This window comes from Anolis carolinensis, chromosome 5 (genome assembly GCF_035594765.1).
Source record: "Anolis carolinensis isolate JA03-04 chromosome 5, rAnoCar3.1.pri, whole genome shotgun sequence".
NCBI classification, from domain to species: Eukaryota; Metazoa; Chordata; class Lepidosauria; order Squamata; family Dactyloidae; genus Anolis; species Anolis carolinensis.
The window spans coordinates 3,166,584-3,178,569 of record NC_085845.1 but is presented as its reverse complement, the minus strand read 5'-3'; the positions used below and the strand labels follow the sequence as shown (position 1 = coordinate 3,178,569).

At 50.7% G+C, this 11,986-nt stretch overlaps 1 protein-coding gene across 2 annotated transcripts in view; it reads right to left on the bottom strand.

Annotated features, from left to right (window-relative positions):
• Positions 1-11,986, bottom strand: part of m1ap (meiosis 1 associated protein) — a 28,262-nt gene that overhangs the window by 7,547 nt on the left and 8,729 nt on the right. For both annotated transcript variants that reach the window (XM_062980858.1, XM_062980859.1), the window contains exons 3-10: positions 10,462-10,736; positions 7,062-7,250; positions 5,581-5,770; positions 4,403-4,582; positions 2,704-2,863; positions 2,050-2,191; positions 1,481-1,705; positions 98-268 (exon numbers count right to left, since the gene is read on the bottom strand). In XM_062980858.1, the coding sequence (XP_062836928.1) occupies positions 98-268; positions 1,481-1,705; positions 2,050-2,191; positions 2,704-2,863; positions 4,403-4,582; positions 5,581-5,770; positions 7,062-7,250; positions 10,462-10,713 (1,509 nt within the window). In that variant the 5' untranslated portion in view covers positions 10,714-10,736. The remainder of the gene's footprint in view (positions 1-97; positions 269-1,480; positions 1,706-2,049; positions 2,192-2,703; positions 2,864-4,402; positions 4,583-5,580; positions 5,771-7,061; positions 7,251-10,461; positions 10,737-11,986) is intronic.

Here is an 11,986-nt window from a genome sequence, read left to right as displayed (position 1 = left end):
GCAGGGTGAGTTTGGCTCCCTTACTGTTGCAGTCACCATGAGCCACTGGGTGCCGAGGCCAGTGTGTCCCCCCCCCCTCTCCACTTCCCTATCCTACCTGGCGGGGCAGGTGCCGCTCAGCGGGGCGCGGAGCTGGACGGGGGGCCAGAGGTTGGGCCGGGCGGGGGGCCAGAGGTTGGGCCAGGTGGGCCCGCAGTGCCTGGTACAGGTGGGTCTCAAGGCTCAGGGGGTCGAAGGCCGGCTCCACGTCGAGGCCCTCCAGGATGCTCTGAGGAAGGGGCAGGTAGAAAAGGCTTAGTTTGCTCCAGTGCAGAAGCTTTCTTGGAAGTGGGGTGGGGGGGGGGTAGAGAGCACCTCAGCCCTCCTGCCAGCATCCCTTTGGACCCCCAAGAAGCAGAAAAGGGCACAATTCATCACAGAGGAGGAGGGCCAAATGGGACTCACAGCTACTGAATGCAAAGGCCTTGGATTCCCAGGCTTAGGTAGCCCTTGGAGCCCTGACTGAGCTCCGGCAGTCCTCTTAGGACAGTGGTTCCCAACCTTCCTAATGCTGCGACCCCTTAATACAGTCCCTCATGTTATGGTGACCACCCAACCATAACATTATTTTCGTTGCTGCCTCATAACTGTCATTTTGCTCCCGTTATGAATCATAATGTAAATATCCAATATGCAGGATGTATCTTCATTCACTGGACCAAATTAGGCACAAATACCCCATACACCCAAATTTGGAGGCGGATTGGTTTTGTTATTTGGGAGTTGTAGTTGCTGGAATTTACAGTTCACCTACAATCAAAGAGCATTCAGAACTACACCAATGAGGCAATTACACCTATCTTGGCATAGAGCACTCTCATGACCAACAGGAAATACTGGAAGGGTTCAGTGAGCATTGAATTTGAGAGTTGTAGTTCACCTACATCAGAGAGCACTGTGGACTCAAACAATGATGGATCTGGACCAAACTTGGCACAAATACTCAATATGCCCAAAATTGGACACTGGTGGAGTTTGGGGAAAATAGACCTTGACATTTTGGAGTTGTAGTTGCTGGGATTTATACTGGAAGGGTTTGGTGGGCATTCGCCTTGAGTATGGGAGTTGTAGTTCATCTACATCCAGAAAGCACTGAGGACTCCACAAACAATGATGGATCTGGACCAAACTTGGCATGAATAGTCAATATGCCCAAAATTGGAGACTGGTGGAGTTTGGGGAAAATAGGCCTTGAAGGGAAGGATAGGCAGAGAAATCTTCAGCCTGCTCTGCCAAAGTGGTTCCTAAGACTATCATAAATACGTGTTTTCTGATGGTCTTTGGCGACCCCTCTGACACCCCCTCTCGACCCCCCTCCTGGCTGAGAAAGACTGTCTTCGGAGCTCTTTTGGTGTCCCCACATTTCAGGGCAAAGGGAGTGTGTGCCTTGGGGAGCCCTGGTCCAAGAACACCCCCTCCCACCCTATGCCCTGGCACTTGCCTCCATGTCTCTGAGTGCTGGGTCTGGGGGCTCCGCCGGGGGAGCATGGAAGGAGCCTGGCAGGAGGAGCTCTCTGGGGGCCACGGAGCGCAGGAGGAGGGAGGAGCAGGAGGCCGCAGGCAGCAGGACCCAGAGGGAGGCCACGGGGGCAGTGGCAGGGGGCTCCCTGCGTGGGACGGGACCCTCCTGCGGTTCGTACTGGGCCAGAAGAAGCCATTCTCTGCTCTGGAAGGAAAATGGGAAGGGTGAAACAGCAGCACCTCCCATGCAAGCCCCCCTCCACTCAATCCTATAGGGCAGGCACCCTCAAATTGCAGCCCTCCAGCTGCTAGGGCAGGCATAGACCAACTTGGGCCCTCCAGGTGTTTTGGACTTCAACTCCCACAATTCCTAACAGCCGGTAGGCTGTTAGGAATTGTGGGAGTTGAAGTCCAAAACACCTGGAGGGCCCAAGTTGGCCCATGCCTGGTCTAGCCAGTTTGTTCAGTGGTCAGCTGGAGGGACGTAGTTTGAGGATGCCTGCCATAGACTCCTTGCACATCTCTCTTTCATGCCCCTGGACTCCTCACCCGCAAGCCACAGCAGAGGGCCTGGAAGCGGTGCTGGTTGGCCTCCAGTTCGTCCCAGTTTAGCTTCCAGCAACTTGTAGGCCGGATGACCAGAGGGAGTCCGAAGAGGACGGAGGCACACAGACCCTCCGCTCTCAATGCCCTGGAGACACAAAGGGGGGGGGGGGCTTGTGTCAGACGTCTAGAACAGACATGGGCGAACTTGCGCCCTCCAGGTGTTTTGGATTTCAAGTTGGAGTTGGAGTCCAAAACACCTGGAGGGAGGGCCCAAGTTTGCCCATGTCTGTTCTATAGGAGCCCACATCAGGAAGAGACTTGTAGTCTGCCCCTGCATGCTCTCCTCCCCACATAGCATGCTCTCCTCCCCACATCTCTCTATGGCCTTTTGGTACATCAGGCAGATCTTGTCCCCAGGTATGGCAATGGAAGCTAGCTAGTCAGAGTCATGGTCATGGTGGGCACAGGCCTAGCCTCCAAGGACTCCCTTGACTTGGCCCCTTTCCACAAGGGTCCAGAAAAGCAAACCTTCAAAGTGTCTGTTCCTCCACTTTGAGGCAGGGCTTCTAGGTTGGCCAGCCTGCCCTTCAGGTGGGTGCCACCTATGCTGACCTCTTGCCCTTCTGTTGGAGAGGACCTGCCCCCAGAGAGAAGTACCTGAGGACCCTGAGTCGTCGCGGAGCCAGGTCTGGTCTGGGGGCCATCCAGAAGCAGCTGGCAGTGGCATTGCTGCCTTTGGCCTTGTCTTCTCCTGGGCCCAGCGGTGGAAGCAGAGCCGGGCTGAGGAGCCGCTCCTGGATGTCACACTTCAGACATGCTGTGGGGAGAGGTGGGGGGAGAAACGAGGGGCCCATGGAGGACGAAGGAAGACACTGCCTGTTTGAATGCTTACACCAGGCGAGGGCAAACTTGGGCCCTCCTCCAGGTGTTTTGGACCAACTCCCACAATTCCTAACAGCCGGTAGGTTGCTAGGAATTGTGGGAGTTGAAGTCCCAAACACCTAGAGGAGGGCCAAAGTTTTCCCACGCCTATCTTAGAAGGAATGGGCAGTCCTCTCTTTCAGCTGGGCCCATGCCCCTCTTGAGCTGCACCCAGGGCTAGTCCAGAAGCTACAGGTGTGTTTCATTTGTGTGTGTGTGGAATCAGACTCCTAGAGACCACAAGCGCTGTCCAATCCAACCCTCTTCTGCTAGGCAGGGAGACACAACTGAAGCACTCCCGACAGATGGAAGAGAGTCCTTCCCAAACTGGCTGACCAGCTTGAAAAGGCTCAGTTGTGATGCCCCTTGTTAAGAAGGCAAACCTTGTAACTTCCCAAGGCCTGGTCTCATTGCCCGGTTTCCAATGAGATGAAGGGATGCAGAGGAGATGAAAAGTACGACAGCCTTTATTTGCAAATAGAAGATCTGCGGATGACCGCGTGGAAGGAGAGCGGCACACCGAATGAGGTCTCCCATAGGATTCTTATGGTTTTGCAGGGACAGTTGACTTTACAACAACATCCTCATTCTCATGCTCTCCTCTCTCTTTCATCTTGTTTCATCCTGCACATGGTTGTGTATGGGTGTGTATCAAAAAATAGCAATTTCCCCACCATTTCCACCATTTGATGCTTCTCTCTTACTTTGAAGAACCCATCTGGTCAAAATCAAAACACCATCTTTGTTTGAACTATCTTACATCTTAAGGCTTAAGACTGTTGCGCCTTCCTTTATGGAGAGTTCTTTGGCTTGACATTCCCAGACCTTCAATTGATTCACTTTTGCATCTTTAAAGAAGGCAATGGCTGTTTATTGCTGCCCTGTCGCCCTGTGTTCTCCTGTAGCACTTTCCTCAATTGATTTCCTCCAAAACCAAAGATAAAGGCTATTTATTTAATCATACTATTGCTATCTATATACATAAAAATGTAATGTGCATAATTAGGACTGAGTTAACAACAAAACCACCGGGCCAAATCACACCAAATTTGGCTATAATACTCATCACTTTCTAAGGAGTGACCTTGCAGCTTCAAAGCCTGGCTGTTTCATACCTAGGGGAATCCTTTCTAGGCCATATTGAATGCCGGGAAGAAAACCCCACTTAGGACTATGCTGCAGCAATGCGTGGCCGGGCACAGTTTATTAATAAAATAAAATCAGGCCCCCTGTCCCCTTCAAGTTTGCTCAATCAAGCCTGGGTCTGGGTGGGTTCCTCAATAGGTTTAGCCCTCCCCTGTGTTTAAAGGGGGTGTTTTTCAGGCTCTTGCTGTGCTCTCCATCTGGGCAAGTATGGGGCTCCCAGAAGACTGTGGGCAAGGAGACTCTATCTTTGCCTCGCAACTGGCACCTCCAAACAAGGAAGGGCGCTTACCTAGGCTGCCCCGTGGGCCGGCAGTGTGGCCAAGGGGTACTGTGGGCAGGAGGAGGTGGAGATTCTCCTGGTCAGTGCCGTGGCCTTGGAGCCAGGCCTTGAAGACGCCCTCCAGCGCCACCACCTCGTTCTCCACCACATGGAGGTCCACCTCTGGGCCCAGGAGGGGGGTAGTGGCTTCTGTAAGGGAGTTAAGAGAGAGGAAGGTGACACATCTGGTTCACTGAACAGGCTACGATGCCCCTCCCCCACGTTGGAGTAGGGAGGGGTATGGATGGCATACATACCCCTCCCTCCAGCCCAGGCTCATCTGCCTATCAGTGAGGATTAGGCTCTTCTAAACCTCTTAGATTAAATTTGGGAGCGGGGGCAAGGAAGGGGAATCAGGCAGCCTTGTGGGCCTAGCAACAGAGAAGTGCACCAGTCGCAGGCCTGGAAGGAGCAGGAGGGGGGCTAATCTGGATGAGCAGTGGGAGGGATCAAGTGCCGATGAGCCCCCCATGAGGCTCCGGATTAGGAGCAGCGAGGAGCTGCCATCTGTCTTGGCTCAAACGGTCCAGAACAAAGAGAAGAGAAGGGTGGTCACTGCCGTGGCTCCTCTGCCCAGCAGGTGGCACCAGCCCTGCCTTCGCCACCCTCCCAACAGGCCTGGAGATAAGGCAGAAAACCCTGGCCGCTTGCCCAGTGGGAGTGGCACGGCATTGATAGTCCCAGGGCAATCCCGTGCTCTTTTCCTCCAGATACATATGTGGTGGGAAAACAGCTGCTTTCAAAATCTGGGTTCAAACTGACATGGGCAAACTTTGGCCCTCCTCCAGGTGTTTTGGACTTCAACTCCCACAATTCCTAACAACCTGTTAGGAATTGTGGGAGTTGAAGTCCAAAACACCTGGAGGAGGGCCAAAGTTTGCCCATGCCTGGATTAAAACATTTAGCTCCGCAGGAATGAGGGGAAACCAGTGATTAAGTTCCTTCCTACTGCACAGGGAAGAGGAACTAAGGCCATCAAAGTGGCCTTTCTCAATCATTAAATGGTAAGGTGGGGGCTCAACTGACCTGCAAGCAACCAAAGGCCTCTGACTGCTCCAAACAAAAGCATCCAGGAGCCTTTGCTTCCAAGGAAGGACTCTGGAAAATGCTGGGTGGATTGGATACGCCTTCTGATTGGGCAAACTCACCCTCTTCCAAGGGGCTCTCGCTGGGGTCACTACTTCCTCCTCCAGTCCCCGGCCAGGGCTCCTCCTGCAGCCCTCCTGGGGCCACCTCCACCACCTGCAGCTGGCGCAGATTGACCAAGTCAGTGCCCCGGAGGCCAGCTTCCAGCTGTCGGGCCACTTCTGTGCTGGGTCGGCTGGTTAGAATGGTAATCTGGAAGAAAAGAAGAGGTCTTGTATGTGCTGGCCAACAACACTGGTGGGGCCTGGGCTCCCATTTATGCCAGGCAGTGGCCAAAGGGACAGGCATCTTGATCAGTGGCCAGCCTGCTTTGACTTATTGCCAACCATCAGTAGCACTATTTGGCCATGGAGTGGACAGAAGGCAGCCTGGACAGAGAGGAGACCCTGGTTCAAATCCTTCCCCACCCCTGAGCATTCTTGGCCTGACCTTTTAGGGCCCTTCTACACTGCCATATAATTGAAATTATCAAAGCAGATAATAATAAATAATAATATAAATAAACTTTAATGATATCCCACCACCATCTCCCAAAAGGGATTTGGGGCAGCTTACAAAAGCACATAATAGTGCTGCAGGACATTGCAGAATAAAATACATAAACATTTATAAGACAGTAACAATATCAATTAACATAAAACAATTTAATAATAATAATAATAATAATAATAATAACAACAACAACAACTTTATTTTTATACCCCGCCCCATCTCCCCGACGGGACTCGGGGCGGTTTACATGGGGCCAGGCCCGATAAAACAAACAAAACAGTAACAAAGCAATAAAACAATTATCCCAGTAAAAAACATCAACATCAATAAAAACAATCATTAAAATCAACAAGCAGGATACAGTGTTAAAAACAGGAGACTAATTCGTAGATCCCAGGCAAAGTGCAGAGTGATACGAAATGGGAAAAGGAAATTTTACAGTTGGACAAAAAATGTACAAAAAAAACCCAATCAATTAAATAAAACTCAATAAAACGCAGCAATAGCTATGAGTTAAAATGGGCAGTGTCAATTTCAAGCCGTCTTAAAGTGCCAGAGTCATCAATTCAATTCACATATTTGCTTTGAAGTGGATTATGAGAGTCTACACTGCAATATAATCTGGTTCAAAGCAGATAATCTGAATTTTAGATGGGGCCTGTGAGAGACTAGGCTGACTGTACGAAAAGCAGGACAGCAGTTGTGGCTATCACTCTTAAGGAAGGTTGCAGCAGGTGTGATCTTTGTGCCAATTACAATTCTGGAATCCTGACACCCCCTTTTGCTCTGCTGTCTTCTTTCTATGTGGATGACAAGCAAATCTGAACCGCTGGCTGGAAACTGAAAATGCAAACAGACCAAAGTACCCACACTCTGGAGTCTCCGGTGGGTCCCAGGAAGGCTTTAGTCTTTGTCCAGGTCCCTTATATTTGATCCACTTTCTTCTCCTTGTGAGTGGAAGCAGGTATCAAGAGACCCCCGCCCCCCTTACCTCGATGGCACAGCTGCTGAGGGGGGCACCGGCCATCCCTCGCCCTGTGTACTGCTTGAACTGCTGGAGCCCGTCCCGTACGGCCTGCACCATGGCGGCATCCTCCCCAGGACGGAAAGCCCCCTCGGCCGCCACGGCACGCAGCTCCGCAAAGCAGCTCTGGAGACGGGCAAAACCTCCTTTCACCAGCTGCAGAGGAAGACGGGAGAGCGGTCACAAGGGGGGCCTGGATCCCCACCTGGTGGGAGAGGAGGACCAGGAGCCCAGCCAATGCGATTCTAGGCTACATCGAGAGAAGTCTAGTGTCTAGACTGAAGGACTCTATTCTGCCTTGGTCAGGCCTCACCTGGAATAACCTTGTGTCCTGTTCTGGGCAAAGCTATTCAAAGATATGGATAAGAAAGGTGACCAAAATGGTTGATGGTTTGGAAAACAAGCCTCTGAGGAAAGGCTGGGGATATTTAGTTTGGTGAAAAGAAGGATGAGAGAAGGGGCCATGAGAGCTATGTTTAAATATTTGAAAGGATGTCCCACTGGGGAGAAAGCTTGTTTTCTGCTGCTCGAGAGACTTGGACACAATGGAGCCATGAATTCAAATTGCATGTAAAAAGATTCCACTTAAACTTTAGGAAGAAATGCTAAGTGCTGTTTGGCAGTGGAATCTGCTGCCTGGGAGTCTAGTAGAGTCTCCTTCTCTGGAAGTTTATAAGCAAAAGCTGGATGGCCATCTGTCAGAAGGACTTTGTGTCTTCCTGTCTGGAAGTAGGGGTTGGAATAGATGCCCCCTGGGGTCTCTATAAGTCTATGATTCTAAGGGCTCCCCTTTTCTGGACATGGTGGGATGCTACCTTGACCATGATGTCCATCTCCGTTGGGACTTGCCCAGGTATCCTCCTGCTGCCTTGTTTCTGAAAAGAGATGGCAAGGCTTTGGCTCCAGGGATGCCACTTCTGGCAAAGCGTTGCGTTGGTGGCTCAGCCGTAAATGGCTGACAAAGACCCAGCTGCAGGTGTTATCAACCCCTCTCTGATCAAAAATATTAAATTGATTAACTTGGTACCACAGCGGAGTGTTCCGCAAGTTAACGTGGCTTTTAGTTTTACAACTAGATTAATTTCAAGACCTGGAGACATCCAGCAGCAGCTACTGGAAGCCCAACGACCCCCAATCTATTGTTTCTAACCCCCAATAAAAGGGTTACCCTTATCTGATTGCCTCCTCCTTTGCCCCCTGTCTCTCGTTTTCACCCATTTCCGCATTCCAGTTCCTCTCACATGAGGATCAGTAGACATCATAGCGAGATATCCATGGGAGTGAAAGGTGACTCCGGGTTAGTTGGGGAGAAAGGAGAACACATTTGGGGATGAAAGAAGGAAGGGAAAATAGCAGGAAAAAAGAGCTTGTTTAGGGAGTACGGGGTCAGGAAATACCCAGGAATTATGGTTTTAATAGAACCCAGCTGTGGCAGCAGGAAACAGCAAAGGTAAATCAAAGATGACACAGAGAGGCAAGTATAGGCAGAAAGGGTATATTTTAGATTTCAGAAATAGGTGCAATATTATAAAATATATTGTTTATTTGGCTTTTCCCTTTGCTAACTTTTTAGCTTTCCCAGGCCAGAGCATAGATATGTAAATGTCCCTCACTCCAGCTTTAGGCAAAAAAGACATTGGAATCCCTTTGTTTCTGTGTCACTGACTGGGGTAGGAAGCAATTGGTAAGGGTAAAGGTTTTCCCTGACATTAAGTCTAGTCATGTCCAATTCTGGGGGCTGGTGTTCATCTCCATGTTGTCCGTTGACACCATGTGGCTGGCATGACTGCATGGCGCACCCTTATCTTCCCGCTGGAGCAGTACTTATTGATCTACTCACATTTGCATGTTTTCAAACTGCTAGGTTGGCAGAAGCTGGGGCTAACAGTGGGTGCTCACTCTGCTCCCCGGATTCGAACCTGCAACCTTTCAGTCCACAAGTTCAGCAGCTCAGCGGTTTAACACACTGCACCACCAGGGCTCCCACCAGAGGAGTACCTATTGATCTAGTCACATTCTGTTATAAATATATGTATAGAACCTTGAATAAATGTACACGGATCTAACATAGAAAGGGATCCTTGTTGTTGTTAGTCCCTTTGCAAGACTTAACTCCTTTTATATCATTCCAGCTTGGTGTCCTTAGCAAAACTATACATTGCCTAATTAAAAACTCTCTTTTAAACAGGGTGGGTCACATTCGACAACACAGGGTTTGGGGAGGAGACTGTGGCAGCTGAAGTGAAGGAAAGCCTGCAGGAGACCCTCAAGTGTGGACCCACCTCAATGGGCTTGGAATAAGGGCCTGCCTAGGAGACCCTGCTGCCCCCAATGCAGTGCCCAGAGGGGATCTGTGCATCAGGTGGTACAAAAGCCAGCAAAGCCATCCTCCCATCCATAGCCCTTGAAACAGAAAAAATAACCCAGGAACAAATTATTTTTCAGGGCCGCCCAAATCTGCTGCCTGAGGGCTGGGCAGGCGCTGTCATTAACAATGCATGGCTGCACCGACACCTGGACACTGCGCCTCAAAGCGAGTTAAGGAGGGGCGGGCCTCTCTTGCAGAATGGCCCAGCAACCCACCCCCCTCCAGGAAGAGATCAGGGGCTACTTTGCTTCCGTGAGAATGGGCAGGCTGGGTGGGAGCATGGAAATGAGGGAGGTAAGGCAAGGCGCAGAGCAGCTTTGCATACTCATCCAAAACAGGACAACCCATAATACTTAGCACAGAAACCACCTGGTTTCTCTCTCCTCCTGACCCACATTCTGTGCCCTACCTGTGGCACCCATCCATCTCGCTGGTCTCTAGGCAACCAGGAGGAAGAGCCGCCACGTGGCAACCAGTGCGCCGTGGCTTGTGTTTCTCAGAGAACGAGGGGAGAAGGCTGGGTGGAAGACAGGACAAAGAGAAGCAGATCCTCAGAAGCCATGGCATAACAAAACCATCATGCTTCTGCGTGTTGTCGAAGGCCTTCGTGGCCAGAGTTTTTTGAACTGTATGGCCGTGTTCTAGAAGCATTTTCTCCTGACAAGAGTTCTTTCTCCCACCCTGGACCTTCCACAGATATCTAAACCCCACTTGCCTAGTTTCCAACATACCTCACAACCTTTGAGGATGCCTGCCATAGATGCAGTTGAAACATCAGAAGAGAATGCTTCTGGAACATGGCCAGACAGTCCGGAAAACTTGCAGCAACACCTAATGTTTCTGGTGCTCTTAGATTTCCAAAAGTGACCCACCTGTATCCCAAAGCCCTGGAGGGAGCAACACCGAGGGAGGGTCTCTGAAACAGAGGCTCCTGGGAGCAAGCCCCTTGGCAGTGGGGTCTCCTCGGCTCTGCTGGCCAGTAAAGGCACTCCCACTTACCACAAAGGGCAGGAGGCACTCGTGCCGGTTCTGGGCCACGTAGAGGCTGAAGAGGGGGATGCGAGGAGGGCCCCCCAGGCTGCAGGCCAGGCAGAAGACGTGCTCCAGGGCTTTGGAGAGCTTGGGTCGGATCTGGGCCCAATGGGGAGGCCGGGCGTCCACAACGAGGATCCGTGGCGGCTGCGGAGGCTGGGAGTGGGGGGCTGGTTTGCCACCAGAAGTGTCCCCAGTGCGTCTGGCTCCTGAGCTCATGGCGCAATGGAGGATGGGGTTGCCTGCAGAAGGAAGGAAGAAGGGAAAGAAGGGAGCTGAGCCCAAACTCACCAAGTGAATGTCAACAGTGAGAAATATTTAGGCAATAAAAATGGAATGCACAGATATAGGATGGGAGACACCTGCATTGAAGAACAGTTCCTGCGAAAGAGACTTAGAAGTCTTAACTGACTGCAAGTTAAACAGGAATAATAATATGCACAGTTCTGGGCAAAGCCATTCCATGAAGATATTGACAAGATGGAACATGACCAGACAAAGGCTACCCAGAGTCAAAGGTTTGGAAAAAAAAAGCCTTATGAAGAATTGCTCATGCCCCTTCTACACTGCCATATAAAATCCACATTATCTGCTTTGAACTGAATTATATGGCAATGTAGAATAAGATAATTCAGTACAAATCAGATAATCTAGGTTATCAAAGCAGAGAATCCACATTATCTGTCAGTGTAGAAGGGCCCTTAGAGAGCTGGGGATGTTTTGCTTGGAGAAAAGGTCAAGAGAAGGGGACATGATAGCCATGTCAAAATATTTGGAAGGATGTCCCATTGAGGAAGAATGGGCAAGTCTGTCTGCTGCTGCTGCTCTGGAGACTAGGGCCCCTTCTACACTGCCATATAAAATCCGGATTATCTAATTTGAGCTAGATTATATGGCAGTTTAGATTTATACAATCCAGCTCAAAGCAGAGAATGCGAATTATCTGCTTTGATAATCTGCATTATATGGCAGTGTGGAAGGGGCCTAGGGCACAGTGGAACCAAGGATTCAAACTGCAGGGAAAAAGATTCCATCTAAACATTAGGAAGAACTTCCTGATCGTCCGAAGAGCTGTTTAACAGTGGAAAATGCTGCCTCTGAGTGTGGTGGAGTCTCCTTCTCTGGAGTGTTGTTTGTTGGGAGGGCTTTGGGAAGGAGGCCGGACTGGATAGCTCTTGGGGTCTCTTCCAACTCTAGGATTCGATGAAGAAAGGCAGGCAAGAGGGCTTGAACGCATGACTTGCCCCTTCTGCCTTCCCACAAGGCGTCCTGGAGCAACAAGGGGCCCTTCCAGCAGCACAGTGACACCCCTTTTTCCTGCTACTTCTGCAGTGTGGTCCTCAAGCTCCGCCTCACCTTCCTCCGACTAACAGCTGGATAGAGAGTCAATGGGCAGTAGGGCTTTGCACATGCACACACATGCTCAGGTGGCAAGGCTAGGGCTCACACGGCTGGTAGGGAGTCAGCAGGAATCACTATGCATGACAGTGCG